Source organism: Lethenteron reissneri, chromosome 42 (genome assembly GCF_015708825.2).
Source record: "Lethenteron reissneri isolate LAM-NWPU_2019-01 chromosome 42, ASM1570882v1, whole genome shotgun sequence".
Classification (NCBI taxonomy): Eukaryota; Metazoa; Chordata; class Hyperoartia; order Petromyzontiformes; family Petromyzontidae; genus Lethenteron; species Lethenteron reissneri.
In genome coordinates this window covers 6,940,759-6,963,049 of record NC_083820.1, presented here as the reverse complement: position 1 = coordinate 6,963,049, position 22,291 = coordinate 6,940,759, and the positions used below count along the sequence as shown (strand labels likewise).

Genomic DNA, 22,291 nt, shown 5'->3' with positions numbered 1-22,291 from the left:
GAGCGAGATGATTGGAGAGTGACTGACAGAGAAAGGAGGAACGGGATAGAAGCTCATGGATGAAAAGCCGGCAACCGACCCCACGCGATAATGCGACACTTAACTTAGCTCTGTATAAGTCTATGGGTTTCTATACGAGTCTGTGCGTGTCTATGTAAGTCTATGAGTCGCTATGAAAGTCTGTGGTTCTTCATACAAGTCTGTGTGTCTCTATGGAAGTCTACGGATCGTGTAAGTACACGTGAGTCTATGGGTTTCTGCGCAACGTATGCTACCTGTTTAAGTCTACGCATCACGTAAGTGCACACGTGTCTACGTGGGTCTGTGTGTTAGCGAAGGAGGAAATCTCTGTTTAAGGGTATACCAGATGTGGCATAAAGAAAAGCCGGTTAATGATATACATTTCAAAAGTCCACGGAGAGAGCAAAATATAATCCGATCAGCCGAGCCATTGAAATAATGGACCCGAATATTGTAACGTGAGAGGCGGGAGGTGGGTGGAGGGTGGGGGGGTTACTCACGATTGCCAGGCCGAGCAAGAAGAGACTCAGGATGACCGAAATCCAGCGCATGATGTCCACTCAGTTGCACGACACTACACGGCAGGGATGACCAGCGAAGGCCGAGCAGCTTGTGGTTACGCTTGCGTGTAGATTATTATACGAATAATAATACACGTGTACCACCACCACACACGTACTGACATACGCCACTTGCAGGATAAGCTCTCTCGCGCTTGAAGCGTGTGTTTCTGCAGGCGAGCACCACACGCACGCACACTTCACTTCGACAGCAGATGCCGACTGGACAGCCTTGTTCGACGCTGAAAATTGTCGCGAACAACGGGAGGAGGAGGGAGCCGGAACTGAATGCGCAGCAAAGTAAGACCGGGCTAAGTCACGCACCCCCTCTTTATAATACGTTCGCGTAAGAGGTGCGATGGGTGGGAGGCGGAGAGAGGGGGGTGTGTGCGCGCGCGCGCGTGTGTGTGTGGGAGGGTCGGGGGTAGCGGAAGCAGCGCCAGATGGGATGAATGAATGGGTTTGGATGTCACCGTTTGCAACTCGCGGTGGAAAGTCTCCGCAGCAGCAGCAGCAGCGGCGGTAGCAGCAGAAGTCGAGCGACTCACGAAACCCTCGTTCTCATCTACACACCGAGAGAGTAGAGTCCAGGGGTCCCTGCGGGGCTCCGTTTCTCTGCGGCAGCTCCCCCTCCCGTCTGGGACGCGGCCATCATCATCATCGTCTGCTGCTGCTGCTGCTACAAGCTGCACGTTCAGCAGCAGCAGCAAGTCCGTGTTGAATCTGCACCGACTTTCAAGGAAATAGCCAAAGCATCCGTCAACAACACTTTGGCCTTAAAATGACAAATAAATACAGAATAGGCGACGTTTCGGGCAATGGCCCTTCAGCATAGCACATTGGCGAATGTGTTGAGTTGTTGTTGCTGTGCTTGTGCACGACTGCGAACGTAGCCGTAGCACCATCACCAAATAATTTGTCGTATTACTTCTTCACCCCGGGACCGGCCCAGGACACGCTGCTGGCAGTGGGACGATGTCGCTTGGCTGGCCTGGGAACGCCTGCACGTTCCCCAGGAAGAGCTAGTCTGTATATATAGTAGTGTATAGTGTAGTATATAGTGTAGTGTAGAGTGTAGTGTATAGTTTAGTGTATGGTGTAGTGTATCGTAGTGTATAGTTACGTGTATGGTGTGGTGTACAATAGTGAAGTGTATCGTAGTGTAGTATATAGTGTATAGTGATGTAGTGTATAGTAGTGTAGTGTATAGTGTAGTTACGTGTATGATGTAGTTTTGAGTAGTGTAGTGTATCGTAGTGTAGTATATAGTGTAGTGCGTAGTTTATAGTGTAGAGTGTAGTGCATAGTTAAGTGTATGGTGTAGTGTATAGTAGTGTAGTATATAGTAGTGTAGTGTATAGTGTGGAGTCTGTCGCCAGGGAAAGTGAGGTGTGGACCTTCACTACTCAACACGTTGCCTCCCTCGCCAGGACAAGCGGACTGAGAAACCAACGAACTTTCAAGAGATGCTGAGAGAGCACCACCACCTCCATCGTCTGACTTTTTCACCTTGGCTTTCGGCCGTGATAGGGGTGGACATTGTTGTAGGCGTTACAAATCTCATCGTTAGCATTAATATCGTGAAGTTGGCAGTGCCCGGATTAAGCTAGTGCGGGGCCTGTAGCATATGTTATAAAGGGGCCCTAAATTAATACATTTAAAACACTTAAATATTAAAACACAATTTATTTTACTTGCATAGTAAAGTAATTGTATTTTTGCATCTGCTATACAGCCAGATACTACGACAAATCGCTAACCTTAAACACCCGGGCGTTCATAAAAGTTTAATGCGGTATAGTACTATAGTAATAAAGCAAGTGCAGAATCACTGAACCGGAATTGATAGCTTGAAAGCATTTATCGCGGGGACCTTGAAAGTGCGGGGCCGTAGCTACTTGTGTAGCAGCTACTACACATGTAGCTACTTGTGTAGCTACTTGTGCTACTAAGGATAATCCAGCACTGGGTGGTGGGTGGGTGGGTGTGTACCAGTGGACATCTAGACAACTGTGAAACTACCGAACATCTGTGAAAGTGTGCTTTATAGCTCATCGGATTTCCTCCAGGACATCATTATTCCAATGTGACTGCAAGTCTAGGGGCGGCCCGTGATCGTGATGGCAGACTTTCGGCAGAAACTACGGCCAAAACAACTTCATACAGCCCGAAAACCGCTCCACCACAATCGGCACCACGCCCTGGGTTGACGGCGGCGTAAGGCTGCCGTACCTACAGCGAGTTGAGACGTGTCTGCCCTACCCTAGCCAGCCACCATCGTCACAACCCACCACCACCAAAGACAAAGGACCCCCGTATAGCCTCAGCAGACTTTTGGAGCAAGTGCCGTTTTCCGGGTAGCACCTGTCAAAAGCCAGCACGGCACACGAGCGGCATGGGTGTTTAGCACCACGCCTGACCGCCTTTGTCTCCCTAGCTGCGATGTTTTACACACCCCACCCTCGTTTGAGGCTGAGTCGACCTAGGGGGGGAGGCCCAGGACCGGTTTAGATAATCGTCGCTGGTGTTGGCCGTCACTCCTCACGACACCCACCCCACCACCAAGCACCACCGCCGTTGCAGTGCCACACCTTGCCAAGCCGTACGGTGCTTATGCAAGTTGCGGGGAAGTGCCAGGTGAATTCCCAAGCGGCGATTAATCACGCTTGGGGGTTGGGCGAACAATTCAGCGTCGCAATCGTGACAAATAAATAAAAATGTGTGTGCGTGTTCATGCGTGGCTAAAGCACAGCAAGTTGGCACAGTAGGGGGTACAGGTGGTGGCCTCAGCCAGTCATCTCGGTCATCTCAGTCAGTCGACCCTTGGCACCTGCTGGGTCTGCCCCGTGATCTCCTGCCAGCGGGCGTTCGACACTTCACGTGGTAGCCTCAAGGTGCACATGGCCTGGCACAAGCGTCGTGGTGACGTCACCGCCACTTAAGTGGCGAATGGCGGTTGTTGTTGTTGTTGTTCATGCGTGAAAGCGGCCAATGTCACGAGATTGTTGACGCAGTGGCATGGGGGGCGTGAGCAGCGAGGGAGTTTCGATCGACCGTGGGTGGAGATGGAGGGATGGGATCGGCTCGCGCGCGTTGGGAGGAGTGAGACGGACGATTAGCGCGGCACTGGGGCCGCGAGAGATAGCGACGGACCTGGGAGGATTTCGATTTAAAGCTTTCGTGACTGCAGGGATTCATCTTCTTGGTTCTTTCGGTAAAGTCACGTAGAAGGGAAATAATAAAATAATAAAACATAATAAAATACATATTCTTGGTTCTTTCGGTAAAGTCACGTAGAAGGGAAATAATAAAATAATATAAATATTAAACAATACAAATTCTCACGACGTTTAGACTGCAACACAAGCAATCATCGTCAGATGTGAAATCCACAGCAATAATTTTGTTTTCAAATTTTCTTGCTGTGGATTTCACACCTGGTGATGATTGCTTGTGTTGCAGTCGAAACGTCGTGATAATTTTTATTGTTTATATTTATATTATTTCATTATTTCCCTTCTACGTGACTTTACCGAAAGATCCAAGAAGATGAATCCCTGCAGTCACGAAAGCTTTAAATCAAAATATAATAAAATACAATTCTCACGACGTTTCGGCCACAACGCAAGCAGCCGTCCTCAGGTGAAGAACAGGGCTGTCGGAAAGACAGCTGTCTTTTATTACTTCCCTTCTACGTGACTTTACCGAAAGAACCAAGAAGATGGACCTGGGAGGGTCTTCATTCAGCAGTGGATAGGCAATGGCTGATGATGATGATATTGATGAGTAATAGAGGTGTTGGGTGGTGGGGTCATTCGTTGTTGATGCATGAATGGGCTTCGTAATTCTTGAAATGACGTTGTTGACGGAATCATTTCTGTATTCATAGGAAACGAAGACGATGAGCCAAAATGTCTGTGTGTCCCGCGCGTGACGTCACTCCACGTGGGCCAACTTCCCCCCCCCCCCCCCTCGTTAATAATCATGAACAGGCGACGTCCTCCACATGGACACACACCCCCACCATAATAATAAATTAGCGGGTGACGTCACTCCACATGGGGGGGGGGCGAGGCGCCTCCCCCCCCCCCTCCTCAGCGTCAACTTACAACCCTCACTAAAGGCAGAACCCTCATGTCACGTGATCTCCGTAACGCTGTTGAGACATCGAAGTAAAAAGGACGTCATGATGAACAAGGGATTATAACCTTTAAATGAAATAGGTCTGCGTCACCGCGGCCTTACAAGCTGCACACGAATTGATGCAATGAATATATCACGTCGGGGTCTGCTTTTCGCTTGCAAGTTTCAGATTTACTGAAATACACCCGTCCTTGGACGGGCAAAAGACGCTGTCTCCCCGACATACCTGGTCTTCACCTGAAGACGGCTGCTTGCGTCGTGGCCGAAACGTCGTGAGAATAATTTTATTATGTTTTATTTTTATTATTTTATTACTTCCCTTCTACGTGACTTTACCGAAAAAACCAAGAAGATGAATGCCTGCAGTCACGAAAGCTTTAAATCGAAAAATAAAAGGCTAGTAATTATACAATGACTGACAGCGCTGTCAAGACACTGCTGGGTGAAGGCCGTACAAGTACCGGTATGTAAATGGTATGTAAATAAATAAAATAATATCGTGGCCCGTACGGGGATCGAACCCGCGACCTTGGCGTTATTAGCACCACGCTCTAACCAGCTGAGCTAACCGGCCAGCTGATAGGCAGCACCAAGTCTCTTGTCATTGATTCTCAGCGCCAATCGAGACACGGGGAAGCTGTCTTTTTGACAGCTCTGTTCTTCACATGAGGACGGCTGCTTGCGTTGTGGCCGAAACGTCGTGAGAATTGTATTTTAATGTTTTATTTTTATTATTTCCCTTCTACGTGACTTTACCGAAAGAACCAAGAATATGAATCCCTGCAGTCACAAAAGCTTTAAATCGAAATGTACAGCTGTGTCCACTGTTGGATGAAGGCCTCGCCGGTCATGGGGTTTGACCATACTTCACCACGCTAGTCAGTGCAAATTAGTGACGTGGGGGTGGTGGGGATATTGGTGAGCTCGTAACCTATTCCTATACAATTCGCCACTGTCGATTTCCGTGACGGGGAGTCGAAATCAGGTCTCAAATTCGCAAGCGCTTGAATTTCACCAGGAATTAATTGAAACTTAACGTCTCTTTTTGCAAGGGTAACCAGGAGCGATCTAAGCATACGGAGCTCATAACGGCAATAGAAATCCAGTTGCTTATCAGTACTACGTACATTGCCTGGGATGTTATATTGTAGAGAGTTGGAAACACCCAACTGTGAGGTTGAGTTTAAGTCGTGTTAGGGTCACGGACTGTACCTCATCAGCAGGATCATCATCAGCAGCAGAAAAATCCTCATCAACGTCATGAGCAACAGCATTGGTATCATCACTACCGTCCGTTCCTCTGGGGTTGCTAAAATGAGCAGGACATTGTCAGGCATAACTACTTGGTGCATACAGATTACCAGCGGCCCCCCGCCGCAGGAATGTGGAATGTCCACCTTTGGCACTGGACAATGTGAAGCGCTGCTTGTGGCTGTCAAAGTGCGCCATCTGCTGGACGATGTTACGACTGCCAGAGAAAGGCATTTGCGGTCAATCTTCACCAAATAATTGTTTAAAACAATTACATGTGATTATGTTTCAGTAATAATGGGTTATGATAGTATTTCAGTACAAGCTGGATAAAAGCACGTTTTGCAAGCAAGTGCATGTTTTAATCCAAAATGTACTTGTATCAGGTGCCCTGTGAATATCTACACCAGTGAAATGTTGCTTATATCAGAACTGTGCTTACATCCAGCTTATTCCATATAAGTATGCCAGAGCAAGCAATGATTTCGAACGTGGCGAGGGACGAAATGACCAATCAGAAGATTTGAGAATTAAAACAAAAATAAACAGATGCAAATTAGTGAAACATTAAATGAATGGAATTGAGCAGGTCACCAGAATGTTTGTCGGCTTTCGCGACCAATATTCTTCACCCGAGGACGGCTGCTTGCGTTGTGGCCGAAACGTCGTGAGAATTGTATTTTATTATGTTTTATTTGTATTATTTTATTATTTCCCGTCTACGTAACTTTACCGAAAGAACCAAGAAGATGAATCCCTGCAGTCACGAAAGCTTTAAATCGAAATCATAAACGTTGTTGGGTTAGATCGCATAAGTATGGTAACCCTCCACCACCCGACACAGCCAATTAACCCAAAAACCTTGATTATGAAGAGACAGGTGAGATGAACAACATAACCGAGTTCGATGGAAGGAAGGAGCAGGAGACAGAACATGAGATGGCGCATTGGGATCCTTGGATGAAATTCGCATTACAAATGTCAATTATTATTATTGTCGGAACGAGATCAGAAGCTTTGGAGGCTGCCTCTGGATGGCATTGGCAAGAAATCAGGAAGAGTAGAAGATAATTATCTTAATTATAATTAAGGGACCACCACAGACGCATTAATGCACGTGTGCTCTGGGAATTGTTTAACGTCGACATTGCACAATTCACGGCCATTACCACCAAAGGAAATGAATGACACTTTATATTTTATTATTTCCCTTCTCCGTGACTTGACCGAAAGAACCAAGAATATGAATCCATGCAGTCACGAAAGCGTTAAATCGAAATTTAATGACACTTTATTAAAACTGCACGCTGTAAATTAAGGTACAATATCACACGTCATAAATTCATTAAAAAAAACCTTCACTCGGATTTCTTTAAGCATTCACGGCAACACAAAGAACACATTAAAAAAGTGATTGTAAAAAATATACAAAATACATTCACCACGTGTCACGAGTGGCCCTCTCATACTCGCAGTTTTTCAGCTTCAAATCCAACCATTAAAATAAAGTCCAAAGCCATGCCTCCAGATCCATTTTAGATTAAGAGAACTAAGCAAGTTTATTGCAACCAATAGGACTAATCATTGCATAGAAAAAGGTTACAAACTTACTTATTTCTCAAATGCTGCAAAGCTCTGACCGACCGCAGGGTTGGTGGGCAATATAATTTTACAACTATTATAAACGGTTTCACTTGAAAGTGTTTGTCACGGTCTTTCACGTAAAAGGCCGAGTGGGGCGAGCCAAAGCAGAACAAGGGTCGGTCAACCTGGCAAGCCAGAGATGCAGGCTGTAGATGGAAAACTGCCCGTCTCAGACACACACGCGTATAAGGCACATGGCAAAAGGAATGTCAGAAGTCGACTCTACAACATTAAACACAGCATTCCCTCGCTATTCACGAATGTTGTCCGTGACTTTGGGCTATCCGTTGAATCGCATCTGGAACGCTGCACGACTGCATCGAGACAAAGTGATGAGATCAAGTGACCGAGGAAGAATGTGATAAAGTGACGAGATTGATTATTTAAGGTCATTAATTAAAATGATAGGTTTTCATTCTCCGCCACATTTGCTATTCACCAGCATCTCCGGAACGGTTCAGAGAGGGAATACTATTCAATAAGCAAAAAACTAACAGATTAAAATGACTAATCCGTTATTCTGAGCCATGGTGTGGACATTAACAATAAAACAATTGGCGATATTTAATGGTTAAAATGGGGCTTTATAGTTGTTACTGTTGCAGTAACTACGTGGGAGGCACTGGGCCATTCACAGCATCTTGATCACATAAATATTCGTTTAAATGTGGACTATGGGATTAAAATTTGCGTTCAAATTGTAAACAAGACCTTGGGAAAATTAAGCTGCGCGTGTGACCCCTCTCGATCGACAGAAACCAGATGATCCAGATTAACCAAAAACTCAGAAGAAAAACCTTTACAAACACTAACTAGGCATATACAAACGTTCAAGTTTACACCGTACATGCGAATACGATTGCAGGCTTATATACATAAAGCATTAATGCACGTGTCATCCTTATCCTAAGCACATCGGGTGACGCTCGCTGCGATTTACATAGGGATTGCCAAAACAGTGCTGTATACACGCACATCAGTTCCAATGCTGGTCAGTCTTCATTGCTACAGACAGGGCGCAGAATGTCAACTCCCTTCAGAACGTCACCCTTTGAACATTTGTAACATCGTGTGCAGTGTCACTCGCTTTGTCCACAGTGTCCGCAGCCTGTATACTGTGACAGCAGCTGGCTCTTAAGGAGATTATCGCCAGCTACCGCTGGGTAATCACGACAACTGCTTTGCACGACCGTGATTAACACCGTGCCAAGCGGGTGGCCACCGTTAAGTTTCTTAACCTCATAACATCTCATCAACTGCCGCCAACCCACCAACTGGCCTTGAGGCAATGACAGAGAACACTTCAACGACTGCAATCAACAAATTCTTCCTAATAAAGTGACGGTATTCAGTGGCAAGATGGCAAACGTTCCCAATGTTCCTCCGTGCTCGAAGGAGACACGCCGGAAACGACAGCCATGTTAGCACCGTTCCATTCCGCGTAACGCTTCGCGCAAAGGCGCCGTTTGTCGATCGCGATCGTGGTCGTGCAGTATTTGTCATCCCGCGAGCATCAGCAATACAGCGCCGACAGATGTGCAGTCTATTTTCCAGTGCAAACGAGGCGCCAGCTGCCCAACGCATTCGCGACGACACGGCCAACTTCCCCTCCGCACGTCGGCGCCAGGAATTCTTCAGCGATGCGCTTTAAAATCCGACTCCATCCCGAGCCACGCGATGGGAGCAGGAGAGACACGGGCGCGTGCGTACACACGCAGCCTGCGATTCACATTATATTCACGTTCGTTAGACCACAAGGCCTCGTTTCTTCTTCTTCCTGAAAATGCCACCTTCTGAACCTATTTGGCGAAAGGAGGTGACCATCTCATAGGTCGAATCGAAATTCATGAGCCCTTGGCATTCACTTCATTTAACCGCGTTTGCCATCATAATCTGATATGTACAGCATATAATGCATAGCACAGGTAAGTTAACACATTGTATGAAAAAGCAGTGAGGCCGAGCATTCGCATTGCCTTGAGCCAGAGTGATGGAGGGGTGCAGGTATAATTATTTGTTTAAATGACATGTCAGTGGTTATTACGAAGGACAGCCGTGGGCCGGCAAGGAAGGGCAAATTCCTAAGCTTCTAACAACTCACATAGCCGCCTTTAAAATTGCCGCACCGACACTCGCATTATAATGGTGAAGGCACAGTGTACAAGAAACGATCCATGTTACCTTGAGCGAATCGAAAACATAACTGCATAACCGATTTGCATGCTTAAACTTACATCGGGAGCCAGAAAGGGGAGCACGGGGATGAGAGAACATATGCCAAGCTAATGACATTAGCCAAACTATTGAGAATGTGGACTTGAGCAGGCTTGACACTTTGCTCAAAAGGATAATGAACAATGGTCAAGAATAGGAATGTATTAACAACCAAGAAATAGGAAAAGGGTCCGAGGGAGATAACCTTGGAGGAGATGGAGCAATGAAACCAGTCCATGATCACGTACTGGTTGGATTTTTGCATCGCAATAATAACGAGATGACGCATTCATACCTCTTAGGTTATTTGTGGAAGTTTGTAATATTATCAACGTGCCATTTGTGTTTCCTCAAGTCCAATTCATTGATAAAGACTGCATTTATGAGGATGCACTAATTTCATGGTTGTAGCATTTTTCCATTCCAACCGTTGTTGGCATATCCAAGATCCATTGTTTCCTGAACTAAGACTTTGGGCATATTAACCTTTTCAAACGTTGAATATAGATGCCCAAATACCCACTTAGGCATGGGGGGTTCTCTCATCATCCGGTTGACCCAAAAAAATAATTTCCAATTTTTCTCCCATAACTTCGCTAAAAAAAGTTAAATGAAGGTTTCGTCCTCCTAAAATAAGCACCAGGATATAGAAGAACCCCTGTTTTCATCAGATCTCCGCCAGGTACTATTTGGTGCAGTTGTCAAGCAAATGTTTCACTACAGTACCCCAATAAACTAGTTTTTTGTGCCACTCAATGGTGACTCCCTTGGAGGTAGCTGGGATGGTTGTAGTATTGCAGCCGGTATTACTGATTGTGGATTTGAAACGGAAGTTCCAACCACCCAATGATTAAACTGGACTCTCATGTGCAGCCAGCCGATGGGTCTCAGCCAGCCACCAATGACTGCACGAAAACCATCATTATATTTGGCTTTTCACGTAATTTTCCAAATTTCCAGCTCTGAGAATTAAACATTTCGGTTTGATCGGCATACGATGAACATCTCTACAGCAGAACGTGCGATAAAGAAGTGTTGTGCGTGCTGGTTGTGTGGCGAGATCATCAATTGAAGGGATCTCACAAGCAGCTGGATCCTATGTTCTTTCATTTCTAAATGTAAAACTCATTCCTTTAGGACTGCTTTTTGTATTTAGTTAGTCGTCCTTCCCCAATGGTTGGCTACGTACGGTGCGAAAGAAGTTCAACATACATACATACATAGGCACTGCTCTGAATAACGAATGGATACTCCGTCACATGACATTGCACCACAATTTGCAATAAAACTGGGAACACTAAAAAATATATACAACAAAACTAATGTAGCTTACTCAGGTCACACTAGCAATAGAGACATTCATCTCAATCTCTCACCTAGTCCTCGATAAAAGTAGTCAATGACCTAGTTGAGAGGCCAACAATACCAAGGCGACGCAGGCACCGAATCCATAGACCTAACCTGGTCGACTTCAGGTGTCCACAGGCGTTTCCAGGTTGGGGGGCGGTGGGGGGGGGGGCGTGGTGGCGGTGGCTGGGGTTGTGACCATAGCCGGTGTGGCGCATTCAAACATCTCTCGGTGGAAGAAATAAAACGGTCGAGTTGGCAGCTCTACTCCTCCCCACCACCACCAACCCCAGGCCCTGTGTCACAGCCGCCTTAGGTTGCGCTTGCTCTGCTTGGTGCCGGGCAGCGCCTCCATCGGCCCCCGGCGAGCCGTCTGCGCGGGACTGCACGGGCGTGCCCCGTGCCACAGGCACTGGCAGATTGCGCAGAAGTCGTACGCGCACGACTCCCGCGTGCACACCGCCCGCTCCTCCGCGCAGCGCAAGCGCGCCGGAGACTGGCAGCGCGGGCACTTGCGCAGCAACTCGTCGCTGTTGAGCGTGCGGCCCACCTGTGGCGGTGGACAATGAGAAAAGGGCGTGATGACAAAGCATTTAAGGGATATATTATCGTATCTGAAGTGGAGGCACCTAGTTTCTACTTCTACTGACAGAATTTAACATCAAGCATTCGAGTTAAAATAAATTAAGGTGAATTGACAGTAATATTTCATGCTTTTACACAAGTATGTGTGGTTAATGCAGGCTTGATGCCTTGCAGTAGGTATCTATTTGAACATCCTAACACCTGTTTTATTGTCAGAATAGGGGAAAAGCTTATTCGTATTTTTTCATCACATAACAGAATCACTATAAGTGTCTCCATACCGCCATGAAGCGCTCGTGCTGGCTGCTTGCTCTGCTGCTCGCTGCCTGCCTATTCGTGGGCGATGGTGTCGCGAGGCTTTGACCGGACGGTGCCAAGGGACTGCCCCTGGGCACTGTCGCCGCGTTCACGCCTATGCACTGCACCGCCGACAGCACGGGCCGCACCGCCTGGTGCCAACGTGTGCCGGCCACGTCCTCGCCCGCCGACGGGTTGAGCTCGTTCTCCTGGGGAGGGAAGAGTGACAACGAGGTTACGCTCAAGCAACCCACAACGAAAGTCTCCACTGCTGCCCCACTGCAATAGATTTCAGTGGATGGATCATGGGCTGAATATGGTCATTGGCTAATTGTCATGTGACCTTTTCCCGACTTTGACATCTCCAGGATAAATGAAGATTCCTAATGTGTGCTTTAAGTAGAATGGGTTTAGTGCCACCTATGGAGCACTGTGCATGGCTACAGCTGACATCACATTGCATTCAGATTTTGCCGTGTTGTGCCGTGTTGTACTGCGTTGTTATAACACGGTTCTGAGAATTGATTACTTTCAATTCACATCAATAAGTGTAAAATCAGCTCAAGCCTCACGGAAATGACGCGACTTCTGCGTGGCCGCACACTAAGCAGCTGGAGTCATTGACGCTCACTGCCCCCATACGTACCTTGTGCCAGATCACGGGCACTGATTTGGGAGTCTCCTCCTCTGGCAAGAGCCTCAGCGCCCGCTCCCGGTCCACGACAGCGCGCCACACTGCGCTCACTTTGCGCAACCTGCCGCAAAACACATACCACTTAGCCACGTGTGCCTTTCACCTGTCCCTACAACAGAGTTAGTAGTCCCGAGTTGTGAGACTTTATTGGGCAAATAAATAGCAATATTGCTATTAGAAGTGGTGAAGCAGTAGCACAGGAGTAAGCACACTACACAATGAACCTGGCAGCAGATAACATACGTGAGAATCGATATCTCAAGCAGTCCTGGGGACCCTTCACCAACCGGCACTGACCAGTGTGGTAAATTCTAGATTTGAAGCTTTCGTGACTGCAAGGATTCATACTCTTAGTTTTTTCGGTAAAGTCACGTAGGTAAAACAATGAAATTAAAATTAATAAAAATAAAATAATAAAAATCACGACGTTTCGGAGGCAACACAAGTCTCCGTCATCAGGTGGGACCGTCACAGCCAGATTTGCTGTATTGATACAGCAAATCTTGCAGCCCATGTATTGATACAGCAAATCTGGCTGTGACGGTCCCACCTGATGACACAGTGTGGTAAAGTATGGTAAATTAACTGCTATGACCATAGAGAAGGGGAGGGGGGAGCGAGTCTAAATAGATAATTTCCTCTTGTGGCCAGAGCAGCCTCCCGTGGTCCCCACCAATTGCTTACCTGTCATGGTCCGCCGCCGACAGGTACCCAAGCAGCTGGCACACCACGCGCTTGAGGCCCTTCTCCTCCAGCGCGGCGATTATGTCGAGAGACTTGCAGCCCATCTTACGTCCAATGAGTTGCTTGAGCGAGGGGCTCTCCCTCAGGGCGACGGGCACGGATGCGAGCGCCTGCTTCATCACGTCATTGAGCTGCGCGGGGCTGCCGTTGGAAAGAAACGGGAGAACCAATCAGCACGCGCGAACGTTCAAACCACGTGGCACGTTCCAATGCGATTGTTCGGCGAGCAACCACCATAAGGACGCCAGTGCCAGTCACCGCTTGGTTGGTTGTATGCGTTTTTGCGAGACTAAACCTGCAAGTGGATTTTATAGTTTAATAGTACACACCAAAAATGTGAGGAATCATCACTAAAGCAGAGCCAACGATGCTTACTGCTGCTGCCTTATGCCTCAGGGGCCTGATGTAGACGACTATTTTTTTAGCGTTTATGTCTTTCACGTGTAAGTTCTCTTAATCTGGTTTCCAAATCCCACATTTAAATCAAATAGTCCAGCAGAATTTAAATGCTTTGAGAATGAAATATGGTTATTGTAAAGCCCTCTGGATGCTATCCAAACTAAACAGTCGAGCACACCTGCTTGTTACAGCACACTAAACACAAGACAGATATTTTTTTTGCATGACCACCCTCGACCCGCAGCAGTGAATATTTGCAGGGTTAATAAAGGACGCTCCATATAAAACATAGATTGCTTTATTTAGTTGGCATTTCCACAGCCATGGTGATCTGCTGAATATCACAAATCATGTTTCACGATCTGATTATTTTCTCTTTTTACACGCTTTTATTTAACTCACACTGTCTGTTGTATCCTCAACTCTGTCTGTTGTCGTATCCTCAAATCTTGTAACTCAATTTTACCCCACTTCCCAATGTATCGACTGCAAACTTGGTATACGTATGTCATACTGATGACAATACTATATTCTATCATAAAAAATTTGTTATATTTTTTTTAAACAATCTTTTTTATATCTTATGTTTCGGCTTGGGTCTAATTGTCCACAATCAACTCACGTTGGCTGTAAATCACCAGTCCCTTACGTTATGGCAAGCTTCGGGGCCACTTCCTGGAGTCGTGGAGTTCTGCCATTACTTGTACGGTACATTTCATTAAAGCGTGTTTAAAAAAAATATTACTTATCGTCTTGCTTTAACTACCTCGTTTGGATTGCTTCAGACTTTTTTAGTATAATTATGTTCGCTCCGCTAGCCTCAGTGTAACAGCAGAAAATCTTTTGTGTTGAATGTAAAGGGTCAATCCTAAAAGGTAGGATTCAATTCACGTATTTTTAGCATAAAAAATATATATCTATTTTAGGCGGTGACTGGGTGGCTCAGGTCAGAACTTGGAGCTGGAACTGCTGAGATCATGGGGTTGTAGTCCAGCCAGCAGCCTGTTATAAAACTGGGATCTCAAGGGCAGAGAGTTCCTGATCTTGGTGGAAGAACCAAAGACTGAACAAAAAGACAGCATAAAATTTGGTTGTTCACTAAATTTGACAATTCCAAGCACTGAGAATTCAAAATATTTTCAGTGATAGCACAGGTGGGAAAGTGCTGCCCCCAACTATGTGGACCAGAGGTAACTTTGTGGTATCTGATTCCGTGAGCTATTCTTTCACACAAAGAGGTGCATTGCTCAGAAAGTTACCAATGGATTATGTCTTATGACATGCCAAAAATTGCTGAATTGAGATAAAATAAGAAAATTAAAAATACTATGAAAAAATATCGATCTTAATAGATGAAATGTGCTTAGAGTGGCCTCTCAAGAACACCCTGAAACAACATTAACAGCACCGGAGAGTCACGATGCCCTATGGGTACCTGTGCCTCCACGCTGACGTCGATGCTCGATCCGAAGCCCCCACAGGCGTGGTCTCCTGCAGGCCCTGACGGAACCGCCACGCCACTTCCTGCTGCAGCCTCAGGGCGGGCGTGAGCACCGCATCGGCGCTCACCATCCCAGCGGGCGGTGGCGTGGCATCACGCGACACGCACGGGGGCGGCGTGTGCACGGCGGCGTTTCTCAAGGCACCTTTGACGCCATCTCTCGCTGTGACCATCCTCTGCTGGCTGCGCGTGTTCACCACTCGATGGCAGCTCGGTGAGCCGGACACCGCCGCCGCCGCCTCCTTCGCGTGCCGCGCCACCTGTACGTTGGCCCGGCCGTCATCGACGTCCGACTGGGAGCCGGCCTCGCGGATGGTAGAGAGGCGCTGCAAGCGGCCGAGTCTGCGGCTACGTTGCCACAGGTCCGGCGTCAGGTCGTCGCCCGAGCTGTCCAGGCTGCGCTCATCCGCGTCGCTGCCGCCCTCCGTAACGATGCAGCGCCTTTCCGAGAAAACGCAGCGAAAGCTGCTGTCGTCGTCCACCACAGGAGAACATGGCACCGCGTCCTTGTCGCCCAGTAAGGGAGAGCACCACAAGCCGCTGGGGGATGACAGGTCCAGGTTGAACGTGCGCGTGAGCGCCGTCACTGGCGTGCGGAACACGGAACTGGCGCCGCGCTCGCGGCCCCTGCGGTTTGGCTGCGGCGTCTTCAGGAATCGCGGCGAGAGCGACGTCGAGGCGCGGGCACCATCCAGACAGTCGCGGCCGCTCGTGTCGCCGTCGTCGTAGTCGAGGATGGAGGAGTTCGGCGTGAGTCCGATTCCAGAGTCTCGTTTCTCCGTAGTTGGCGAGAACAAGCTGGCGTTGGGGAGGGCAACATGGCCGGACACATCCAGTCGCCGCGTGTCCACGGTACCACCACATTCTGTCCCCTTGCCCACGCCGCTGTCGACGGCCTCTGCCTTTTTGCCCAAAAGTTCATCCAGGGTGTTACGCTCCCCTGCAGCAAAGTTATGTCGGCGGGATTTCGCCGAATCCGCAGAGTCCTCGTCTCGCTTCCAGCTGCTCGTCACAGCCGGCAGGAAGGGAGAGTCGTCCAAGTCCATGGATGTTTGGGACCACGCCACCACGCTCGCGTCTGATCCCGGGCAACTTCTGACAGAGCTGCCCGGAGCATCCAACCCCTCGTCGCCTGCCTCACGGGACACCTTGCTGTCGTTAGTGACGCTGGAGCCCAGGCCCGAGTCCTCGTGCACCGCCGTACGGTCCAGCGCACGCCTCTCATCGTCACAGAAGCCCTCCTCGTCCTCAAGGCCACTCGGGTCCGTGTGGCTGCATGTATCGCTGTAGGTCCTGTCGGGCTTGATGCCATCATCCCTGTTGTGGCGCGGGACCGCTTTTGAGTGCTGAGGCCGCCGCGTCTTGGCCACGGGGAGCTGCGTCACGGCCCTGGGGCTCACGCTGGACTCGCGCTTCCCTCCACGGGTCAGTGCCGGCGAAGAGTTGCACGGCTGGGGACGTGGTGGGGGGGCCCGCTGGGCCAGCCCAATCAGCCACTCTGGCCTCGATGACATTCTGGAGCACCCTCTAGTCCACGTTGCCTGAACAAAAATACAAGAGGCAACAAATGAGCTCGGGTTAACAAATGCGTAGCCATGTGAAAAAGTCAAATGCTTTTTAATCTGCTGTTCAGATTTACCCAACACTCAAACCAGGAGGAATTTTTTTTATTTTCAAGTTCAAGTTCATTTATTAGGTATAGCCCTGTGAGCCATTCGGCTCTTGAATCGGGTGCAACCGCAACAAACAAAAAACATATTAAAGTGAATATGTAACTGAGTGCAAACAGAAAATCCAAGAAAAGACAGCAAAATATTGCAGAAAAAAAACTTTACCCTGCAAATATATATTACTGCACAATAAACCGGTCTTAATATAATGCAGGCAGATCTAACGGTGCATGAGCAAAGCCCCAAAGCCCCACCGCTGTACGTTCAGATCGTGCAGAGTGAATTGCGATGGCGTTGCTAACCCATAGCAACACCGCCGCTACAGACTTACGCCACGGGGTTTATTTTTGGCGCCTCAAATTTCAAATTCGGCGCCTTTGGGACGCGGGGGCTTGCCCGCGCAACGAGCACGATTACATTTTCTACAACAGACAAGGGTCCAACCAAGCCCCTACCAGGCTACAATTCGCACTTTCTAGTGCACATAAGCCGATTGGGCCAAGCGTCTCGGAGCGAGCGAGCCGACTCCGGTAGCCAATCGTAACGCTGAGACGAGCAGCGGCTGAGTCAGAGTGAACTATCTTCTTGGTTTCGATTTAAAGCTTTCGTGACTGCAGGGATTCATCTTCTTGGTTCTTTCGGTAAAGTCACGTTAACCCTACCTCCTCCCTTTGTTGCTGCTAATCCTACATAATGCACGGGCATAATATGACTTTGAGACCCCCCCCCCCCCCCTTCTTCTTGGTTCTTTCGGTAAAGTCACGTAGAAGGGAAATAATGAAATAATAAAAATGAAACAATAAAATGCAATTCTCACGACGTTTCGGCCACAACGCAAGCAGCCATCCTTCAGGTGAAGAACAGGGCTGTCGGAAAGACAGCGTCCGATTTTTTTTATTAAATAGTATTTTCATTATTTTATTATTTCCCTTCTACGTGACTTTACCGAAATAACCAAGGAGATGAATCCCTGCAGTCACGAAAGCTTTAAATCAGAGTGAACTACTTCAACTGCAATAGATTTACTCTGCTTAGGCTTGATGATCAGTGCTGCGGAATACATTTCGCAGATCAGCTGCCAATGCGGTAATTTATTATTCTCGGATTTAAATGTCCTACGTGCTAATTAACTTACACGTCCATAATAGAAGTTTTTTTTAGGTTAAATCACGTAAATGTATATTTATATAACTGCGGGGCCCAAGCCATATTTATATGTTTACGCGATCTAACCTCCATCATAGATGATGTTGGTCGCGAAAGCATACGTGTTAAACTAACTTACACGTGGTACCGATATCGGAGACCCCATTAATTTAATGCAACCATCAGCACAGAATGAAGCACGTCAATAATGATGATAATTGGCGTGGTGGTGTTAGGGTTTGTATATTAATTGCTCCAGGACGTGTTAAACAAGCCACATCACCATGCTCTTGTAAACCGTTCAGGATTACAATATTACACGCGTTATGTACCAAACAGGTCGACGCATTTATGAATGCCACAATAATTTCCAATAATCTTCCTTCTTAACGAGCGATTTAATAGTGATTTTGGTCAAGAGCTGACTATTAAGCTTGTTGTGATTGGTGGGAAAAATTCAGTGATGTTTTCACAATGTTTCTCTTATTTCAGTGGGGAGTTCATAAACGCATCATCCTATATTTTAGCCTATTCGTCTTTCAATCTGTTGGGGGTTCTTTAATTTGCAAAGAGGCTTCTTATGATGCTTTCAATCGAAATGAATAATGCTGGCGCTTACACTGCGACGATTACATCACGATAATTACATCATAAATGACGACAATGTAATCCACAAATCAATCAGGTACAAGTGATGTAAACATTGTACAATCATTTTGATTTAAAGCTTTCGTGACTGCAGGGATTCATCTTCTTGGTTTTTTCGGTAAAGTCACGTAGAAGGGAAACAATAAAATAATATAAATATAAAACAAGATAATGTTCTTTCTGTGGATTTCACACCTGATGATGATTGCTTGTGTTGCAGTCGAAACGTCGTGAGAATTTTTATTGTTTATATTTATATCATTTTATTATTTCCCTTCTACGTGACTTTACCGAAAGAACCAAGAATATGATGTAAACATTGTACAATCAACTGAGTTCATTGTAAGGTGAATAATGTTGTGTACTAAGAAGCCGACAACCCTAGTTGGATACCCGGAGAGGGATGATACCTTAAACCTGGTCTCTCAACCCCCCCCAGCCGCCCTCATTGACCCCCGTGATTAACAAACAATACTTCATGATCTACGTATGATTATTATATTATTTGTGGTTTATACACACGTAATGTAGAGTAAATGAGATATACTTTGCTGGTAATGTTTACTTTAAAACGCATGTATCGACTGTAGTTAATCACGCTACAGCATCCATGTGATAACGTTTAGCAGTATAATATAGACCAGGAGACCAACCCATTCTGCGGTACCTCACAATGAATAAGTTTGCTAAACTTTGATTATAATTATAGATTGTGTACAGTGCAAATAGCGGGCACCACGCACAGTACAACGTGTACTGTGTTAGTGTACGCACTCACTTTGTCCTTTAAGAGTTTAGCACGCAACTTATTGACCGTAAGAACGATAGTAAGTAAAACTAATTAACAAACACAGGATTATGTATATTATGTATGTACAATACACTTCAGCAGTACTACACGTGCATCGCAATGTACGAACCCAGGACATTCATCATCATTCCATAACAGTATACATCACTTAAAGTATATATTTATAAGCATTACCCCTTTAACAAGTTAACGTGAATAAGCCCACGCAAGGTTTGCTCCAAGGTAACGATACCGACTGACACATTGTAAACAAACTCGGAGCGGCTCGCAGCCGGAGCTAAATCTTCAGCAATTTTATATTTAGTTTGAAAAAAAAGAAAACGTTGTCTTACCTCGTCAGAATCACATTGTGTAAGAAAAAACAACTCGTGTTAAAAGTCCACTTTTGCTGCGGTGAATTAGTAGAACAAGATTTAAAAACATTTTCGAGACGGCGCCGCTAAAGAAACAAACCTCGGCGCCCTTTGCGCCGCTTCCGTTACATTTCAAATTCCGTATCGAGAGCGCGCGATTGGTCGAGGCGTCGTGCGCGTGAACCAATGGGATCGCACACACGCGCGCCTCCGCCACGCCCCCTTTTAGAATGTCTGTGCCACGTTGGGAGGAGAGAGAGGGGGGAGAGGTGGGTAGGGAGGGGGTGCGAGAGGAGGTGGGTAGGGGAGGGGGTGCGAGGGGAGGTGGGTAGGGAGGGGGTGGGGGGAGGGAGAGGGGGCGGGGAGGGGTGGGAGGGGGGAGGGAGGTGGGTAGGGGGAGAGAGGTGAGGTGGTTAGGGGAGGGGGTGGGTGGGAGGGAGGGGGAGGGGAGGTGGTAGGGGAGGGGGAGGGAGAGGGAGGGGGAGGGGAGGGGAGGGGGTGGGAGGGGAGGTGGATCGGGAGGGGGGTGGGAGGATGTGGGAGGGAATGGGGGAGGTCAACCACACATTTTTGTTTTTTCGGTAAAGTTACGTAGGTAAAAAATTAAGGACGCTTGTGTTGCGCCCGAAACGTCGTGATTTAATTTATTAAAAAATGTTTACCTACGTGACTTTACCGAAAAAAACCAAAGAGTATGAATCCTTGTAGTCACGAAAATTTCAAATCTAGAGGTCAACCACGTTATGTATTTTCGATTTTAAAGCTTTCGTGACTGCATGGATTCATATTCTTGGTTCTTTCGGTAAAGTCACGTAGAGGGGAAATAATAAAATAATAAAATTTTATTCTCACGACGTTTCGATTGCAACACAAGCAACATCATCAGGTGTGAAAACCCACAGCAAGAATTGTTCTTGAAAAAGTGGCGTTTTTTTTCTTGCTGTGGTTTTCACATCTGATGATGATTGCTTGGTGTTGCAATCGAAACGTCGTGAGAATTTATTGGTTTTATATTATTGTATTATTTCCCTTCCACGTTATGTATGCCGAGGATCTGGTAATTGCCGCTCACTCAGAGGAGGAGTTGGAGGCCGCTGCTGCTGAAACCTGGAGGGTGCTACTAAGAGGTGGGGCCCTTACCATCAGCCCCACCAAAACTAAGCACCTGCCCTGGGTATTTTGTACCATCGGGCAACCCACCCACCAACTCCCAATCGGTGATGGGGCAGTTGGTGGAGAGAGTGGAGAGTTTCCCATACCTGGGCAGTGTGCTCATGACCAGACTCCGGTTTGACAGCAGAGGTCTCATTCAGAATCAGTCGAGCAGCAATATATTTTCATCGGTGGCGTAACGCTGTGTGGAAGCTACCTGATCTTTCGCTCCGCAGAAGCGTCAGGTCTTCTCGGCCACGGTCATTCCATCCCTTCTCTACGCTTGCGAAACGTGGACCCCCCTAATGGAGCATCTTCGCCGGTTAGAAACATTTAGGGCTGGCCTGCCTACGATCCATCCTGGGTTTAACCAGGCTGGATTGTGAAGGAGCTCACAAATCCTAGAAAGATCTGGGCAAGTCCCATCGGTGAGCTCTTCCGGCAGGCAAGGCTGTGTTGGCTGGGTCATGTAGCCCGCATGCCCAGCCACCGCATGCCTATTCAGCTTTTGTTCGGCCGGATCAAGGGGGCTAAACGGGCGTTGCACGGGCTAGAGAAGAGATGGAGTGATGTGGTACAGGAGGACGTGGAGCTGAGTGGACTTGCCGATGACTGGTACCAGTGGTGTCAAGATCGGCCTCAGTGGAGGAGGCTCGTGAAGGACGCTACTTGGGCAAGTTGGAGGCAGTCGCCCTCCAGCAACAACGGAGGGCGGAAGCAGCGGCGCTCACAACAACGAGCGGAGAGCCGGGTGGCTAAAACACAGCGAAGTTGGCGAGTGGGGGGGCACAGGTGGTGCATCAGCCAGTCATCTCGGTCATCTCAGTCAGTCGACCCGTGGCACCTGCTGGGTCTGCCCCGTGATCTCCTGCCAGCGGGCGTTCGACACTTCACGTGGCCTCAACATGCACATGGCCTGGCACAAGCGTCGTGGTGACGTCACCGCCACTTAGTGGCGAATGGCGGTTGTTGTTTCAGGGGAGGGGAGGGAGAGGGATGGGGGAGGAGAGGGTTGGTAAGGGGGAGGTAGGAGAGGAGGGAGGAGAGAGGGTGGGAGGGAGAGAGGAGATGGAGGGAGAAGGGAGGAGACAGGGAGGGAGCAAGATCACGT

The 22,291-nt window shown here is 47.7% G+C and overlaps 2 protein-coding genes and 1 non-coding gene across 3 annotated transcripts in view; all 3 read right to left on the bottom strand.

Annotated features, from left to right (window-relative positions):
- The window catches only part of LOC133353094 (syndecan-2-like), a 74,238-nt gene extending 73,312 nt beyond the window's left edge, over positions 1–926 (bottom strand). Inside the window, exon 1 of the mRNA XM_061569219.1 lies at positions 522–926. Coding sequence (XP_061425203.1) covers positions 522–572 — 51 coding nt within the window. The 5' untranslated portion in view covers positions 573–926. The remainder of the gene's footprint in view (positions 1–521) is intronic.
- Positions 927–5,224: 4,298 nt separating this feature from the next.
- Positions 5,225–5,298, bottom strand: TRNAI-AAU (transfer RNA isoleucine (anticodon AAU)). Its single transcript has one exon. It is a non-coding gene; the product is annotated as a tRNA-Ile (tRNA).
- Positions 5,299–7,270: 1,972 nt separating this feature from the next.
- On the bottom strand, positions 7,271–16,937 carry LOC133353017 (F-box only protein 43-like). The gene is made up of 5 exons (XM_061569079.1): positions 15,335–16,937; positions 13,441–13,641; positions 12,709–12,817; positions 12,047–12,271; positions 7,271–11,730 (listed from the first exon to the last, which is right to left on the bottom strand). Exons 1-5 carry the CDS (start codon positions 16,912–16,914, stop codon positions 11,482–11,484), a joined length of 2,364 nt encoding a protein of 787 aa, XP_061425063.1. The 5' UTR covers positions 16,915–16,937; the 3' UTR covers positions 7,271–11,481.
- Between the last annotated feature and the right edge of the window lie 5,354 nt (positions 16,938–22,291).